Genomic DNA, 18,299 nt, shown 5'->3' on the forward strand with positions numbered 1-18,299 from the left:
GGGACGGGGGGTGTTGAGTGTATTAAAGAGAGGGGACCAGGGGCTGGAGCGAGAGCACAGCGGGGAGGGCATTTGCCTTGCACGCGGCCAACCGGGGTTCGATTCCCAGCATCCCATAGGGCCCCCTGAGCACTGCCAGGACTAATTCCTGAGTGCAGAGCCAGGAGTCAGCCCTGAGCATCGCAGGATGGGACCCAAAAAAGAAAAAGAAAAGTGCAAGTATACATATATACAGGGTTTGGCCCGGGATGTCCCCACTTCCGGAAAAGAGGAGGGAGGAGGGGAGAGGAGGTGGCAGAGGCTTGCAGATGTAGCGCGGGGTTCGAGCCTGGTGTGGATTTGGCTTTGATGGAAGCTGCAAGGATAAACCTGCCTGGTGGCCTCGCCACCCTTGTCCCGGAGGGAGGAGCCCTTTATTCTGCTGGTGCTTTTGTTTTATTTGGGGGCTACACCTGGCGATGCTCAGGGCTGACTCCTGGCTCTGTGCTCAGGAATCACTCCTGGTGGTGCTTGGGGGACCCTAGGGGATGCTGGGAATCGAACCCAGGTTGGCCGCGAGCAAGGCCAACGCCCTCCCCGCTGTGCTATGGCTCCAGCCCCACTCACTTTCTCCTTTACGCTGAAGGAAGCCAACACTTCTGGGAAGAAACAGAATTTGTGTTCAGTCAGTAAAATGACGGGTGTGCCCTAAGGTTGGCTCCACTACTTTTTCCAACTGATTAAAAATATATAGTGGGGCAGAATGACAATGCACAGGGTGTCTGTCTTGCATGTAGCAACCCGGGTTCGATCCCCGGCATCCCCTCGGGCCCCCTGAGCCCCGCCACGAAGGATCCATGAGCACAGAGCCAGGAGTCAGCCCTGGGCACCACTGGGTGTGATCCAACAACCCACAAAGTGGGTTGGGCCCTAGAAGCTTCGCTCATCATTCATGGGCTCTTTCCAGATGGTTCCACCCGGCCCGCTAGAAACGCACCAACGAAAAAAGCACGAGAGAGAGACCCGTCACGGTGCAGAGAAAAGAAATTCCACCGAGCCGAGCGTTTGCGAGAAAACGATTCCGTGTTAACCGCTGTCAATGCCAGAACCACAGGGCCTGGAGCATCAAGCCCACGCCTGAAATTACACATACAAAAAAGGGAGGGGAAAAAAAGAGGAAAAAATTGAGGGAGGAGGTACTCGTGAGGAGGGTCAGTTTTTAGCAACTCCACAAAATCAGCGAGAATAGTTCCTTTAGAGGGGTGCAGAGGGAGACGAAACTCCCAAGTCATGGCCTGGCTGTGGCCTCAAAGGGCTGGACTGGCCAATATCCCGGGAGCAGGTCCGGGCGCTGGCTTCTTTCTGCCTGGAAGAGTTTCTATCCCGGGCTGGAGTGATAGCCCAGCTGGGAGGGCGTTTGCCTTGCACGCGGCCAACCCGGGTTCAATCCCCGGTATCCCATAGGGTCCCCCGAGCACCGCCAGGAGTGATCCCTAAGCGCAGAGCCAGGAATCAGCCCTGAGCATCGCCGGGTGGGACCCAAAAAGAAAAGAAAAAAAAGGCAGAGCCAGGAGTGGACCTATGCCCACAGATAGGTGTCCCCGTCCGCCCTGCCCTGGGCGTCTCTGCCTCCACCGTTCCCTGGTGCCAGGCTGCGGTCACCACCAGACTCTGGACTTGCTAGAAAATCAGGGTCCTGGGGCCGGAGCGATAGTCCAGCAAGGAAGACGTTTGCCTGGCACGCGGCTGACCCGGGTTCGATCCCCGGCACCCCATAGGGTCCCCCGAGCACCGCCAGGAGTGATTCCTGTGTGCAGAGCCAGGAGTCAGCCCTAAGCATTGCCGGGTGGGACCCAAAAAGAAAAAAACAAAAAAGACAAATCAGGGTCCTCCGTCCCAAGCGTGAATCACATCCAGGGGTCCTGACACCCCCGTATTCAGAGACAGACCTGGGTGGGTGCCGGGAGCCCACACAGCTGGACTTCTGTATGTCCTGTGTTCCACTAGGAAGTCTTCAACATCCAGACCCTGTAGCAGGCCAGGAGGTGGGGGGGGGGGGGGGGCAGGAGGTGTGTGTGTGAGGAGGGGGACATGGGGGGGGTTGGCGAAGACCGTCCTCCAGGGGGCGCCAGGGAGACAAGACTGGGCAGGGGTCCCGATCACAGCACGGCCGGCTGAGCAGGGTAGCGGCGCTGGGCGAGGCGGTTTGGCCGGTTCTGGCTGGACACGGTGGAGAGCTGGAACGAAGCACAGACCCTGCTTGGTCAGTCCCGTGTGCCCCCTCCCCCACCCCACCCCCAAGGGACAGGACTCAGAGCACTGCCTGGGGTTGGCCAGCAGGGGGCGCCAATTATTTGCAGCCCCTCTAAAGGGTGGTGGGAGGGGCTGGAGCCATAGCACAGCGGGGGAGGGCGTTGGCCTGGCACTTGCCCGACCCGGGTTCGATCCCCGGCATCCCCTAGGGTCCCCCGAGCAGCGCCAGGAGTGACTCCTGAGTGCACGAGCCAGGAGTCAGCCCTGAGCATCGCCGGGTGGGACCCAAAAAGCAAAAATAAATAAAATAAAATAAAAATAAAGCGTGGTGAGAGAAAGGGGTGCTTGGAAAGGGGTGCAGAGCCCCCCGAGGCCTGCACCAGAGAGGTGAGGAGTTGGGCTTATCCTCACGGACACTGTGAGCAGTGGACCCCATCATTCACGCCCTCCTCCGCTGCACCTCTCAGCGTCAGGCTTAGGACAAAAATCAAGGACGTAGCCCAGCGGGAAGGGCGTTTGCCTTGCACGTGGCCAACCCAGGTTCGATCCCCAGCATCCCATAGGGTCCTCCAAGCACCGTCAGGAGTGATTCCTGAGCACAGAGCCAGAAGTAACCCCTGAGCATCGCCGGGTGCCGGGTGTGACCCAAAAAAAGCAAAAAAAAAAAAAAAAAAACGAACCAAATGGGGTTGGAGCAATAGCACAGCGGGGAGGGCCTTTGCCTTGCACGCAGCCCACCCAGGTTCGATTCCCAGCGCCCCATATGGTCCCCCGAGCACCACCAGGAGTGATTCCTGAGTGCAGAGCCAGGAGGAACCCCTGAGCATCGCCGGGTGGGACCCAAAAAGCAAAAACAAATAAAAGAAAAACCAAACAAAAAAATAGTCAGGAGTGGTGGTATTAAGGCTATGCCACTGATGGAGCATTTGGGGGGTTTGGTTTGGGGGCCACACCCAGCGATGCTCAGGGCTGACTCCTGGCTCTGCACTCAGGAATCACTCCTGGCGGTGCTCGGGGGACCCCAGGGGATGCTGGGAATCGAACCCGGGTTGACTGCATGTAAGACCAACGCCCTCCCTGCTGTGCTATTACCCTGGTCCCTCCTTGAGCATTTCTCCCCTGAAAATCGCTCCCACTCGACACAGGGAAGCAAAACTCATGCTCAGAAACACACACACACACACGTGTGTATACACACAATCACGCATACTCACACATGCACACCCATGTCTACACACTCATACATAGGCACACGTGTGTTCGCACATGCACGGACACTCACACACATGAGGCAGATGGGTCTGAGGCGAGAGCACCTGCCTGGCGCCTGTGAGACCCTGAGTCCGGTCCTCAACACTGCAACCACCCCCACCCCTGGGCGGGAGCACTGGAACCCCAGCCCAGTGCGCCCATCCCCGCCCCCCCCCCACCGCCTCCCTCCCCTGCCGGCCCCTCCTCACCTGCGGCACCTGAGCTGGGTTGTAGAGGGGGACCTGGAAGGTGGGCGGAGGAAGCAGGAAGCCGGGGTTGAAGTCCGACGGCGAGGCCTGAGACAGGAAGTCACGAGAAACCATCAGACCCGTGCACCAGGGCCTGAGCCATAGCACAGCGGGGAGGGCGTTTGCCTGGCACGCGGCCGACCCGGGTTCGATCCCCCGCATCCCATAGGGTCCTCCCAGCACCGCCAGGAGTGATCCCTGAGTGCAGAGCCGGGAGTCAGCCCTGAGCATCGCCAGGTGTGACGCAAAAAAGGAAGGAAGGAAGGAAGGAAGGAAGAAAGAAAGAAAGAAAGAAAGAAAGAAAGAAAGAAAGAAAGAAAGAAAGAAAGGGGCTGGAGCAATAGCACAGCGGGTAGGGCGTTTGCCTTGCACGCGGCCGACCTGGGTTTGATCCCCGGCATCCCCTAGGGTCCCCTGACCACCACCAGGAGTGATTCCTGAGTGCAGAGCCAGGAGGCAGCCCTGAGCATCACCGGGTGGGACCCAAAAAGCAAAAAAAAAAAAGAAAGAAAGAAAGAAAAAAAGAATCTAGGTGGCGCAATAGTCCAATGCATAAGGCATTTGCCTGGCACACGGCCAACCCGGGTTCGATCCCCAGCATCCCATTAGGGTCCCCCGAGCACCGCCAGGAGTGATTCCCGAGTGCAGAGCCAGGAGTCAGCCCTGATCATTGCCAGCTGTGCCCCAAAAATCCCAAAAAATAAAAAATCAATTAAAAATTTAAAAAAAAATCTCTCGCATCACCAGCAGCTGCCTGGGGCCAAGAGTGTGCTGGGCGGTGGCAACAGCTCAGGGGCTCAGCGCTGGCTTTGCACGCAGGGGGCCTGGGACTCCATCCCCGAGACCCCACGACCCGCCAACCAAAGACTGCTCCAGGCCTCGCCAAGGACGCTGAGTGCTGGGTGCGAGCCGCCAGGGGCTGGAGACCGGGTCTGAGAAAGCGGTTCTTTGGGGGCTGGAGGGACAGTTTAGCAAGGGGGGGGCGTTGGCCTTGCAACGCGGCCAACCAGGGCCTGGAGAACCCAGCCCAGCTGACACCCAAAGTCAGACTCCAGAATCCACTTCCGGGTCAAATTAAACAACCGGAGAGGATGGGGCAGAAAGATGGGGCTGCACACAGGAGGCCTGGGTTGTCCCCCCAGCACTGCAGGTTCCCCTGAGCACCACCGGGAGCAGCCCCGAGCACTGTGCCAGGAGCAGCAGCCGAGCACTGTGCCAGGAACAGCGGCTGAGCACTGTACCAGGAGTAGCAGCCAAGCACCTCCACAGTGGAGGTGGCCTGAATAAATAAAATGCCTTTTGTTGTAGCCCCCCACACACCCACACCCTGTTCTGGGGGCCTGGGAAGCCTCCCAGGCTGGGACCCCCAGGCCCGTGCAGGCCACTCCCCTCCACCCAGGGCGTGCCCCTGGACCCCCCCCCCCCAGTTCCGGTCAGCTCACCGCAGGCCCAGGCAGGCCTCCAGCCCTCAAGCCATCGGCTGCCCCTGACAGCGGCTGGAAGGCTGAGGAAGGCATCAGGGCGGGACCCGGGTCAGCGCGGGGCGGGTGTGAAGGTCTGGGGGCGTCCTGGGGGTGCAGAGAGGGGACCGTCGGGAGGGGTGGCCCCGCTGGCCCCTAGGGCCACGGTCTACCCTGCGCCACCCGCCTTGGGCTCCTAGACCCATCGCCGTCCCCCAAAACCTCAGTTCCGGCCACTTCTCCACCCGGGGGTGTGGGGGAAACCCCTCGCGCTGACCCCTCGCACCCAAGACCCTGAATCACCCCTGACCCTCCCAGTGAGCCCCCCACCCGCTCCAGCCGCTCGTGCAAAGGCCCTGTTCCGGGGGGGGTGGGGTTCGGCGGGAGCTCCCAGGCGTCTGGGGGGTCGGGGGGCGTCACCTCGGAGTCCGAGGGGTCTTCGTCTCCAGAGGACGAGGAACTGCTGGGCTTGGAACGGAACCAGCTGAACCAGCCAAAGCCGGAGCCCTGGAAGAAGAAAGGGGGGGTCACTTCCGGTACTTGGAGGGGAGACGGGGGCGCCCCAGGAGGGGCGGGGACCCCACCAGGCCCAATTCCAACCCAGCAGCTGCCCTGGGGGAGGGGGAGGACAGTATGGGCCCCACCTTGGAGTTCTCTTGCTTCTCTCTGGCTGCAGGTGATTCCTCCTCTTCCTCCTTCTCCTCCACCTCCTGCTCCTTCTTGGCCGAACTCGCTGGGGACACCGGCACCCTGGGAACTGGGGTCACCTGGAGCGAGCAGAAAAGAGCACGGAGCTGTGGGCGTGGACAGGGGCACGGGCCGGACCCCCCCAAGGCCTGACAAGCTCCACCCAGCGAGTCCCCATGAAATGTCCTGTTCCCTGGCCTCGGGGGCTGTACTAGGTCCTGCGTGATTTACTTCGTTGGGTTGGTTGGTTGGTTGGTTTGGGGGTCCCACCTGGTGATGCTCAGGGCTGAGTCCCGGCTCTGTGCTCAAGAATCACTCCTTGGGGCCTGGAGTGATAGCACAGCGGATAGGGCACTTGCCTTGCACATGGCCGACCCGGGTTTGATCCCCGGCATCCCATAGGGTTCCCCGAGCACCGCCAGGAGGGATCCCTGAGTGCAGAGCCGGGAGTCAGCCCTGAGCATCGCCAGGTGGGACCCAAAAAAGAATCACTCCTGGCGGTGCTTGGGGGACCCTATGGGATGCCGGGGATCAAACCCGGGTCGGCCACACGTGAGGCTGCAAGCGTCCTCCCCGCTGTGCTCTGGCTCCAGCCTGGGTCCTGCGTGACCCTCCCCCTTGCTCTACGCTTCTCCGGTGCCCACCAGAACCTTCCTTAGGGGACACTGGCACAGAAGGAGAATCCACCGCGCCGTGAGCACTGTTCTGCATGTTTCACGGATGCTGGGAGCACAGATCCTGCTTTGGCCTCCCAACGGTCTGGAGGGGAGGGGGGGCTGAGAGGTGGCACAGCAGGGGGGAAGGAGCATTGGCCTGGCACGCGGCCGACCAGGGTTCGATCCCTGGCATCCCCTAGGGTTCCCCGAGCACCGCCAGGAGTGATCCCTGAGTGCAGAGCCGGGAGTCAGCCCTGAGCATCGCCGGGTGGGACCCAAAAAGCAAAAGAGAGAGAGAGAGAGAAACAGGGAGAATTAGAGAGGGAGGAAGAAAGAGAGAGAGAGAAGAGAGGAGAGTAATGGAAGGAGAGAGAGGAAGAGAGGGGGAGGGGGAGGGGAGGGGAGGGAAGGAGGAAGTGGGAGACAGGAGTGCAGGGGGGAGAGGTGGAGACACGGGCCACCCTAATACTCGGTGCAGCCCATAGCTCTGGCCCGAACTCACACACGTGTCCACATGCACATACATGAACATGCGTACATGCGTACCCTGTTCCTCACCTGCGGGCCGGGCGTCACCTCCACACCGTCCAGGGGCAGGAAGGGCTCCGGGGCCGGGCCAGGGTCCCCTGCTGCACAGAACGGGCCCTGCTGTCCCCAAGCCATACCCCACAGCCCCCCGAAGGGGACCCTGCACAGCGCCCGAGAGGTGACCCCACATAGCGCCCAGAAGGGACCCCACACAGCCCCCCGGGAGGGGACCCCACACACGCTGGCCAGCCCCCTCAGCCCCCAGCCCAGAGAACCCCTGGAGCTGGAACCCAGGACCCTCCCCAGGGCGGCTCCTCTCTGCAGCTGTCCCGCCCCCCAGGCTGAGACCCACCGGGCCAGCCTGAGACCCCCGACCCACAGAGGGGCGGGCAGGCAGAGGACCCGGCCATGAACGGACTCACCAGGGGGCAGGGGGGCCTCAGGCCCTGCCCCGCTGCCCCCACGCCCTGGCAGAGCGGCCGGGGCCACGGGGTACAGCGGCACTGGGACCACCGCGGGCGCCGCGCCCCCGTCGTCTGCTGAGTGGGCGCCCGACAGGCCCAGAGGGGGCTGCAGGAACGGGGTCACCGCGCTGTCACCAAGGCCTTCGGGGTCACCGCTGGGACCCAGGAGCCCCCCTGCAGAAGGGAGAGAGGGAGAGGGGAGGGTGGATTTGGCATCTACCCGGCCCCCCAGAACCTTCCGGCCCGTGTTGGCGCAGGTTGGGCACGTGGGGGGACATGGGCAGCTGGCCACTGACCGCTGGGAGCTCAAGAATCAGCCCTTCAGGCTGGAGCGATAGCACAGAGGGGAGGGTATTGGCTTTACACGCGGATGACCCGGGTTCAATCCCCGGCATCCTATAGGGCCCCCCGAGCACCTCCAGGAGTGATTCCTGAGTGCAGAGCCAGGAGGGACCCCTGAGCACCACCGGGTGGGACCCAAAAAGCACACACACACACAAAGAATCAGCCCCTCACATGGATATGGACCCCCAGCACCGGGCACAGGGAGCAGAAGCTGCCTGCTCACCCCCCTCTCTCTCCTCACAGTCTAAGTAAATTTCATTCAATAAAAGCTAACTCGCTTCACACACACACACACACACCAACGGCCCCGAGAGACACCACAGGGTTGTTAAAGTATGGCCGACCCTGCTTCAAATCCCTGACACCACACACGGCCCCCGTAGCACCACCAGGGGTTAAATTCTGAGGACCAAACCAGGAGCAGCCCCTGAGCACTGCTGGTATGACCCCAATGCCCCCCCCAAAATCAGGGGCCAGGGAGATGGCTCAGTGGGCAGAGAACAGGCTTTGCTTGCAGGAGCCCCGGGTTCAATCCCCAGCACCACACGATCGCCCATGCAGCACTCAGAACAACCCCCGAGCACTGAGCCAAGAGCAGCTATCAAGCACCACCAGGTATAATCCCCGCCCCAGATATATTTTTTAATCATATGCTTGAATTACTAGACAGGGTTAATTAGGCCTAAGAACAGAGCATGGAAAAGGGGGTCACGTTTCGGGTGGGAGACTGGTGCAATGCCCTCTACCCCAGTACTAGCTCCCACCCAATCTTGGACCCCAAGCTCCGCCCAGCCCTGGCTCCGCCCACACCCTAGCTCCGCCCAGTCCTGGCTCTGCCCCCACCATAGCTCCACCCATCTCTGGCCCCGCCCCAATCTAGCTCCGCCCTGCCCTGGCTCCACCCCACCCTAGCTCCTCCCAGTCCTGGCTCTGCCCCCACCATGGCTTCATCCATCACTGGCTCCGCCCCCGCTCTAGCTCCGCCCAGCTCTGGCTCCGCCCCCACCCTAGCTCCGCCCAGCCCTGACTCCGCCCCCACCCTAGCTCCGCCCAGTCCTGGTTCTGCCCCCACCATAGCTCCACCCATCTCTAGCTCGCCACCCTCCCCCTCTAGCTCTGTCCAGCCCTGGCACCGCCCCTATCCTAGCTCTGCCCAGTCCTGGCTCTGCCCCCACCATGGCTCCATCCATGTCTGGCTCCGCCCCCGCTCTAGCTCCACCCATTCCTGCTCCGTCCCCACCCTAGCTCCACCCATCTCTGGCTCCGCCCCCATCCTAGCTCCGCCCAGTCCTGGCTCTGCCCCCACCATAGCTCCACCCATTTATGGCTCTGCCCCTGCTCTAGCTCTGTCCAGCCTTGGCCCCGCCCCACCCTAGCTCCGCCCCGACCCTAGCTCCACTGGGTCCGCCCTCGCCATAGCTCCTCCACCCAGCCCTGGCACTGCTCCACCCTGGCTCCACCCAGCCTTGGCTCAAGCCCCACCCTAGCTCCGCCCCTAGCTCCGCCCCTATCCTAGTTCCGCCCAGCCCTGGCTCCACACCATCCCTAGCTCCGCCCAGCCCTAGCCCCACCCCTACCCTATCTCCGCCCAGCCCTGGCTCCACCCCATCCCTAGCTTCGCCCAGCCCTAGCTCCGCCCCTACCCTAGCTCCGCCCAGCCCTGGCTCTACCCCATCCCTAGCTTTGCCCAGCCCTAGCCCCGCTCCTACCCTAGCCCCGCCCAGCCCTGGCTCCACCCCATCCCTAGCTCCGCTTAGCTCTAGCTCCGTCCCTACCCTAGCCCCACCCAGCCCTGGCTCCACCCCATCCCTAGCTCCGCTTAGCTCTAGCCCTGCCCCTACCATAGCTCCGCCCAGCCCTGGCTCCACCCCATCCCTAGCTCCGCCCAGCTCTAGCTCCGCCCCTACCCTAGTTCCGCCCAGCCCTGGCTCCACCCCAGCCCTAGCTCCGCCCAGCCCTAGCCCCGCCCCTACCCTAGCCCCGCCCAGCCCTGGCTCCACCCCATCCCTAGCTCCGCTTAGCTCTAACTCCGTCCCTACCCTAGCCCCACCCAGCCCTGGCTCCACCCCATCCCTAGCTCCGCCCAGACCTAGCTCCGCCCCTACCCTAGGTCCGCCCAGCCCTGGCTCCACCCCAGCCCTAGCTCCGCCCATTTCTAGCTCCGCCCCTACCCTAGCTTCGTCCAGCCCTGGCCCCGCCCCGTCTGAGACCCAGTCCTTGTGTCTCTGCCATTCTGCTGAGTGGTGGGCACAGACACGGCCATTGAGGACCCCCCACGCCCAGAGCAGGGCCGGGGAGATAACATCAAGTGCTGGAGCACGTGACTTTCTCTGTGGGTCCACCATCCCACACCACCGCATGTGCCCCCCCAAAAAAAACAGTAAAAGTCAGAAACTCAGGTATCTCAGGGAGGGCGCTTGCCTTGCACGTGGCTGACCCGGGTTCGATTCAGGACACTCCCTAGGGTCCCTCGAGCACCGCTAGGAGTAACGCCTGAGTGCAGGAGGACCCCCTGAGCATCGCCCCCACCAAAAAAATCAGAAACTGCTTAGCCTGGTGCCCCCCACACTCCACACCCCCAGAATCTGAGACAGGGCAGCTGGCCCTTTGCTGCCTCCCTGCTCTGCCTGGAGCGAAGTGAGGGCAAGGGAGGGGTGGGGGGATCCCCCCGGCCTGCCCCCCAACAGCACCACCCACTGGGGTAAAACACATCCTCTGGCCCCAAGGAGGGCAGGAAGCACAGGGCCAGCCCCCTCTCTGGCCCCCAGGAGGGTCTGCGTGGGAAGGAACCCGCCCGGGTGGTCCAGCTCCATGGCAACCGCTCCAAGGAGATTTGAACCCCAGTGGAGATGCTGGAACGGTACCCGGGAAACGACGGGGCGGCCTCTCTGTACGACCCCACCCCAAACCCCACGTACTCGGCTCATCTGTCTGGCCGCCTGCATCGGCTCCTCCAGCTCCCGAAACAGCTGAATAAACTGAACCAGGGTCCTCAGCGTCTCTCGCTCCCTTTGCCTGTGAAAAATCAAGTGAAATTCTTTGTAGCGGGCAAACACGCGTGGGGAGCAGGTGCTGGGAAGCTACGGCCAGCGGGAAACGCCAGGGCAGAGGCTGCAGGGAAGGGGGGTGCCTGGCCTCAGTCCTGCCCAGGGTCCAGCGGCCAGGGAACTGGGGGAGCCTCGTCATTTCCCTGAGCCCCCGTGGGTGAGTGCTCAGAATCACGAGGCTTTGGGGGGAAGGGAGGAGGCCCAGGGCATGTTGGTGTGGGCAGAACTGGTCCCCAAAAGACAGGAGGCGAAGCTGGTGGGGATGCAAAACTTTGGACAGCTGCCATGGAGAAACGGCGCGGGGATCCCCCAAAAGTGAAGGGTGCCCACTGCTAGGACACCTGGCAGCCCCCCTCTGGGTTATTTCTCTGAAGAGGACGGAGCTGCATCATGGAGACAGTGCGCCCCACTTTTGTTGCTGCAGCAATGAGCATGTAGCATGCCCATGCCTACCCAAGATGAGAGTATTCTGTGGGGAATATTATGCAGCCATCAAAAAGACCGTACTAGTGGAAGACAAGGGGCAAAGACCTCTGGGGCTTTAATTTTAACACAAATTATAAAAGAGCGGCTAGGTAGGGTGGGGGCTGATGGGGTGAAGTTATAGTACAGCAGGGAGTACATTTGCCTTGTTAAGTGTTTAACCTGGGTTCGATCCCCGGTATCCCATAGGGTCTCCCAAGCACCGCCAGGAGTGACTCCTGAGTGCAAAGCCAAGAGTCAGCCCCGAGCATCGCCGGGTGTGATTCAAACCCCCTCCCCAAAAGGAAGGTGTTGGATAAGATAGTACAGCAAATGAGGTGCTTGTTTTGCATGCAGCAGCCCGGGTTCGATGCCATCAGGCGTGATCCCTGAGGACAGAGCCAGGAGGAAGCTCAGAGCTCCACCAGGTGTGGGTTAACAGCAAAAACTAGGGCCAAAGAGATAGTACAGAGGGTCAGGCACTTGCACCCGGCCAGCTTTGGTTCAATTCCCCAGCACCACATCTGATCCCCCGAACCCTGCCAAGAGACTGCTGAGTCCAGGAGGAAGCCCTGAGGCCATTAGTGGTGGTCCCAAAAAACAAAATTTAAAAAGGAAGAGGTCGTCTTTCAACAAGAGAAAAGGTTTCTCCTTTCGCAGGCTCTGCCACAGCACCTCCTGCTGGCGGCAAAAGTGCACCACAGCCCGGGAGCAGAGAGGGCTGCAAAGGGCCGCCCCAGCCCTGGCTGGCCCCTGCCCCAGCTCCTCCCTCTGTCCTAGCTCCGCCCCCTGCCCTAGCTCTGATCCCTGCCCTAGCTCTGACCCCTGGCCTAGCCCCGCCCCTGCCCTAGCTCTGCCCCCTACCCAGCTCCTCCCTCCGTCCTAGCTCTGACCCCCTGTCCCAGCTCCGCCCCCTGCCCTAGCTCCTCCCCCTGACTTAGCCCCACCCTTGTCCCAGCTCCGCCCCTGCCCCAGCTCATCCCTGCCCCAGCTCCATCCCCTGCCCTAGCTCCGCCTCTGCCCTAGCTCCTCCCCCGCCTCAGCTCCGCCCCCTGCCCTGGTTCTGCCCCTGACCCAGCTCCGCCCCCCTGTCCTGGCCCCGCCCCTGTCCTAGCCCCGCCCCTGTCCTAGCGCCGCTCCTGTCCCAGCTCCGCCCCCTGCCCTATCTCCGCCCCCCGGCCCCAGCTCCGCCTCCTGTCCTAGCCCCGCCCCTGCCCCAGCTCCGCCCCCGTCCTGGCCCCGCCCCTGCCCTAGCCCCGCACCTGTCCTAGCCCCGCCCCTGTCCTAGCGCCGCTCCTGTCCCAGCTCCGCCCCCTGCCCTATCTCCGCCCACCCGGCCCCAGCTCCGCCTCCTGCCCTAGCCCCGCCCCTGCCCCAGCTCCGCCCCCTGTCCTGGCCCCGCCCCTGCCCTAGCCCCGCACCTGTCCTAGCCCCGCACCTGTCCTAGCCCCGCACCTGTCTTAGCCCCGCCCCTGCCCTAGCCCCGCACCTGTCCCAGCTCCGCCCCCTGCCCTATCTCCTCCCCCCGCCCCAGCTCCTCCGCCCCCTGCCCTATCTCCTCCCCCCCGCCTCAGCTCCGCCCCCTGCCCTAGCCCCGCCCCCGCCCCCGCCCCGCCCCCGCCCGGCCCCGCCCGGCCCCGCCCCGGCCCGCTGGTCCCTTGGCACCTGCAGCGCCCCCTGGCGGCGGCGGAGCTGCACCAGCCACTCGGGCTCCGGGTCCGCGTCCAGCGGGTCCGAGAACTTCAGCCTCTCGGCGAGCTGCGCGGGCGGGGGGCGGGCGGGGCTCAGGAGGCGGCGGCCGGCTCTGCTCTGCGGGGACCCCGGCCCCAGCCCACCCCACCCCGCCTCCTGGGGTCCCGCGGCCCGCGCCCGCCTGTCCCCGCCCGGATGCGCCCCCCGCCCCCGGGGCGCCCCTCACCCTGACCAGCTCGGCCGCCAGCACCGGGTGGGCCGCCCCGCCCCGGGCCAGCAGGGCCGCGCCCACCGCCTCGCAGTACCGCAGCGCCCGCGACGCCAGCCCGTGGTCCGCCAGGCGCGCCGCGTACAGCAGCTTGTACGCCTAAGGGGGGAGGGGGAGGAGGAGGGGGAGGAGGGGGAGGGAGGGGAGGAGGAAGGGGAGGAGGGGGACGAGGAGGGAGAAGAGGGACAGAAAGAGGGGAAGGAGGGAGAGAAGAGAGGGAGGAGGGAGAGACAGGGGAGGAGGGGGAGGAAGGGGAGGAGGAAGGGGAGGAGGGGGAGGAGGGAGGGGAGGAGGAAGGGGAGGAGGGAGGGGAGGAGGAAGGGGAGGAGGGAGAGGAGGAGGGGGAGGAGGAGGGAGGGGAGGAGGGGGGAGGAGGAGGAGGGAGAGGAGGAGGGGGGAGGAGGAAAGGGAGAACAGAGAAGAGAAGGAGGAGGGGGGAGGAGGAGGAGGAGGCGCAGACGCAGCCGCGGGCAGGGGAGAGGGAAACTCAGGTCAGCCTCCTCGCAGGCCAGCTGTCCAGGCCCCCGACCCCAGGCCTGCCCCCTGGGCCCCAGCCCCGTCCAGGGCGGCACATCTGACCCCCACCCAGCCGCCTTCCTCGGCCCCTCACGGGCCCAGACAGCGAGTGTCCCCGGACGTCCACCCCGCCAGACCCCGGAGTGACCGTCCTGCAGTGACACGGCGGAGCCGGGGAGGGGCGGGTCAGACCTGGAAGGACGGGATGGAGGCCTGGGGGCGGCCCAGCGTCTGGCAGTACTCGAGGGTCTCGGTCCTCTGGATGGCCTCGGTGGTGGCGAACTTCGGGAACGCTTGGCTGGGAGGAGGGAAGGAGGGAGGAGGGAGAGAGAACAGTGATAACGTCTGCCTGGCACGTGGCCGACCCGGGTTCGATCCCCGGCCTCCCATAGGGTCCCCCGAGCACCGCCAGGAGTGATCCCCGAGTGCAGAGCCAGGAGTCAGCCCTGAGCGTCACCGGGTGGGACCCAAAAGACCAAAATAATATTAACAATAATAATAATAATGAGTCATGGGGACTGGACAGATAGCACAGCGGGGAGGGCATTTGCCTTGCATGCGGCCGTCCAGGGTTCGATCCCCGGCATCCCCTAGGGTCCCCCGAGCACCGCCAGGAGCGATCCCTGAGTGCAGAGCCGGGAGTCAGCCCTGAGCATCGCCGGTGGGACCCAGAAAGCAAAACAAATTACGGGCCCCAGCCCACAGCACAGCGGGGAGGGCGCTTGCCTGGCATGCAGAGGACCCGGGTTCGATTCCCGGCATCCCATAGTTGTCCCCTGCGTGCAGAGCTGGGAGTCAGCCCTGAGCATCACCGGGAGTGGCCAGAATTAAAAAGGCTCAGCCGGTGGGCCTGGGAGACGGCAGCCCCTGGCGGGTGGGGGGCAGCTGGGCAGGACAGGACGGGACGGGGGTCCTGGGGTCATTTATCCCGGTCCAAGGGCACGTCTGGAGGTCAGCAGAGGGGCAAGCGGCCTTTGCACAGGGGGGTTGTGGAATCACCATCAGGGCGCTCGGGCAGAACCCCAGCGGCCTCTGCAAACCTAGCAGTGCTCCCACGGAGCTTTTTTGTAGTTTTGCTTCTTTTTTGGTGTTTTTTTTTTAGTTGGAAGCTCCAGCCACGGTGCCTGGACGCCCCCAGTGGCCAGGCGGGAGCACTGCAGCCGAAGCACAGGGGAGGCGCGCCCTCTGGTGGCGCAACGCGGCATCGCGGGGCATTTCCCTGGCCCCGGCTAGGGTGGGATTCTGCAAGGGGCGAGGGGGGTGGGGGGTCCCCCCGCCCACATACCTGTGGCTGCTGCCCAGCAAGACCAGCCGGTCAGTCTTGACGGGGTAGTGGCCGAAGGGCACTTGGGCCATGAGGTAGCAGAAATGCGCGGCCTCCACCAGCCCCTTGGAAGCTGCCGGAGAGACAAGCAGGGGGGTGGTGGGGGGTCACCCGGGGGGTCGACGGGGAGACACCCCCCCTCCCAGTCCCCTTCCTCCCTCCACCTTGATATCCCTTTTTTTCCCATTTTTGGGTCCCACCCGGCGATGCTCAGGGCTGACTCCTGGCTCTGCACTCAGGAAGGAATCACTCCTGGCGGTGCTTGGGGGGACCCTATGGGATGCTGGGAGTCGAACCCGGGTCGGCTGCATGCAAGGCAAATTCCCTCCCCGCTGTGCTATCTGTCCGGTCCCATGACTCATTATTATTATTATTATTATTATTATTTTGGCCTTTTGGGTCCCACCCGGCGATGCTCAGGGCTGACTCCTGGCTCTGCACTCAGGGTCACTTCTGGTGGTGCTCGGGGGACCCTATGGGATGCCGGGGATCGAACCCGGATCGGCCACATGCAAGGAAACGCCTCCCCGCTGTGCCAGCCCCTCCCGCCCATCTTCAATGACCTTAACCCCAAGTTCCATCAAACAGGTGGAAGACCCCTCAACACCAGCCACTTCTGAGCTATGAGCTTCCTTCCGTGGGTATTTTGCAATTTGGGGTCGTGCTCAATGGCACTGGCGGCAGGGGGCACGTTGGGGGGCATATGTGGTGCCCGGGATCGAACCAGGTCAGCCACCTGGAAGGCAGGTGCGCTAACCCTTATGCTATCTCTCTGGCCCTCATGGAGAAATCCAAAGTTTAACCGAAAAACCATCCGCAAAGTACGACAAAGTCTTTGACAGAATTTGAGAGCCACTGATCTGGAACATTCTAGAGCACTTTCCCAGATAAGAGTCATTAAGACTCCACAATGACCCGGGTGGTTGAGGTGGGCGAGGGGGACGGTTAGTGGACACAACACAACTGTCTGCTGAGGGATGTATGGTGACAGGACCTACAGGGTCACCTCCCCTTGCAGGGAGCATCTGGCTGAGCTGGTCACAGCAGAGATGCTGAGAAATAACCAGGTGCCCGGGGGCCAGAGAGGGAGAGCACCTTGGGCGGGACGGCGGACTCGGGTTCAAGCCCTGGAACCCATGTGGTTCCCCAGAAGTGCTAGGAGTGACCCCTGAGCACAGAGCCAGAGGAAGTCCTGAGCACAGCCAGGTATGGCCACAGGGAGGGAAGGAAGGAAGGAAGGAAGGAAGGAAGGAAGGAAGGAAGGAAGGAAGGAAGGAAGGAAGGAGAGAGAAAGAAAGAAGGAAAGAAGGAAGGAGAGAGAAGGGAGGAAGGAAGGAGGGAGGGAGGGAGGGAAGGAAGGAAGGAAGGAAGGAAGGAAGGAAGGAAGGAGGGAGGGAGGGAGAGAAGGAGGGAAGGAAGGAAGGAAGGAAGGAAGGAGGGAGGGAGGGAGGAAGGAAGGAAGGAGAAGGAAGGAAGGAAGGAAGGAGGAGGGAGGAAGGTAGGAAGGAAGGAAGGAAGGAAGGAGAAGGAAGGAAGGAAGGAAGGAAGGAGAGAGAGAGAAAGAAGGAAAGAAGGAAGGAGAGAGAAGGGAGGAAGGAAGGAAGGAAGGAAGGAAGGAAGGAAGGAAGGAAGGGAGGAAGGAAGGGAGTAAGGAAGGAAGGAAGGAAGGAAGGAAGGAAGGAAGGAAGGAGAGAGAAGGAAGGAAGGAGAGAGAAGAAGGAAGGGAGGGAGGGAGAGAGGGAAAGAAGGAAGGAAGGAAGGAAGGAAGGAAGGAAGGAAGGAGGGAGGGAGGGAGGGAGGGAGAGAAGGAAGGAAGGAGGGAGGGAGGGAAGGAGAGAGAAGGAAGGAAGGAAGGAAGGAAGGGAGGGAGGGAGGGAGGGAGGGAGGGAGGAACGAGGGAAGGAAGGAAGGAAGGAAGGAAGGAGAGAGAAGGAAGGAAGGAGAGAGAAGAAGGAAGGGAGGGAGGGAGAGAGGGAAAGAAGGAAGGAAGGAAGGAAGGAAGGAGGGAGGGAGGGAAAGAAGGAAGGAAGGAGGGAGGGAGGGAAGGAAGGAGAGAGAAGGAAGGAAGGAAGGAAGGAAGGAAGGAAGGAAGGAAGGAAGGAGGAAGGAAGGGAGGGAGGGAGAGAAGGAAGGAAGGAAGGAGGGAGGGAGGGAGGGAGGGAAAGAAGGAAGGAAGGAGGGAGGGAGGGAGGGAGGGAGGGAGGAAGGAAGGAAGGAAGGAAGGAAGGAAGGAAAGAAGAGAGGGAGGGAAGAAGGGAGGGGAAGGGAGGAAGGAGGGAAGGGAGGAAGAAGGAGGGAGGGGAGGAGGAAGGAGGGAGGGTCGGTGGCCCGGCGGGGCGGGGCTTACCCAGGGTGTCCCCCAAGGTGACGATTGTCCTCCGCTGCAGCTCGGGCTCCGCGCCCTGGTTGGACAGCACCATGGCCAGGTGCGGCCTCCAGTCTCCCCACTGCTGGTCCCCGCAGCTCTGCAGAGGGGGAGGAAGCCGTCACCCAGGGGTGCTCAGGACGGCCGACACCCACGAACGCAGGAGGCCGTGGGGTGGGGGGGTCAGGGCACCATCCGACCCTGGGACCCCGTCACCCCGAGCAATGCCAAGCGCGGCCCCCAGCATGGGGCCAGGGCCACACCCATCCCTTGGGGCCACTGCCAGAGTCTCCCCCCGAAAGTCTCTAAAATGAACCCCAAAACGGGGCTTGAGAGCACAGCGGGAAGGGCACTGGCCTGGACAGCTGGGGCTCAACCCCTGGCCCCCCACAGGGACCCCCAAGCCCCGCCAGGAGTGGATCCCTGAGCACCGCCGGGTGTGACCAAAACCAAATAATAATTATTACAAATAATAAAATTATTATAGCACTGTAGCACTGTCCTCCCGTTGTTCATCGATTTGCTCGAGCGGGCACCAGTAACATCTCACAGCAAATTATGAGACTTGTTGTTACTGTTTTTGGCATCTCGAATACGTCACGGGTAGCTTGCCAGGCTTTGCCATGTGGGCGAGATATTCTCGGTAGCTTGCCAGGCTCTCCAAGAGGGGTGGAGGAATCGAACCCAGGCTGGCCATGTTGGCCACGTGCAAGGCAAACGCCTTACCCGCTGTGCTATGACTCCAGCCCAATAA

General features: G+C 62.8%; 1 protein-coding gene across 1 annotated transcript in view; it reads right to left on the reverse strand.

Moving 5' to 3' along the window:
- Positions 1-2,127: 2,127 nt before the first annotated feature.
- The window catches only part of LOC130018955 (protein transport protein Sec16B-like), a gene marked incomplete at its 5' end in the record, with an annotated part of 30,035 nt that continues 13,863 nt past the window's right edge, over positions 2,128-18,299 (reverse strand). Inside the window, 13 exons of the mRNA XM_056109615.1 lie at positions 2,128-2,216; positions 3,693-3,779; positions 5,174-5,299; positions 5,612-5,698; positions 5,836-5,958; positions 7,093-7,163; positions 7,485-7,632; positions 10,790-10,951; positions 13,046-13,138; positions 13,299-13,439; positions 14,049-14,154; positions 15,142-15,253; positions 17,528-17,645. Coding sequence (XP_055965590.1) covers positions 2,139-2,216; positions 3,693-3,779; positions 5,174-5,299; positions 5,612-5,698; positions 5,836-5,958; positions 7,093-7,163; positions 7,485-7,632; positions 10,790-10,951; positions 13,046-13,138; positions 13,299-13,439; positions 14,049-14,154; positions 15,142-15,253; positions 17,528-17,645 — 1,452 coding nt within the window. The remainder of the gene's footprint in view (positions 2,217-3,692; positions 3,780-5,173; positions 5,300-5,611; positions 5,699-5,835; positions 5,959-7,092; positions 7,164-7,484; positions 7,633-10,789; positions 10,952-13,045; positions 13,139-13,298; positions 13,440-14,048; positions 14,155-15,141; positions 15,254-17,527; positions 17,646-18,299) is intronic.

Source organism: Sorex fumeus, unplaced genomic scaffold (assembly GCF_029834395.1).
Source record: "Sorex fumeus unplaced genomic scaffold, SorFum_2.1 ptg000337l, whole genome shotgun sequence".
Taxonomy (NCBI): domain Eukaryota; kingdom Metazoa; phylum Chordata; class Mammalia; order Eulipotyphla; family Soricidae; genus Sorex; species Sorex fumeus.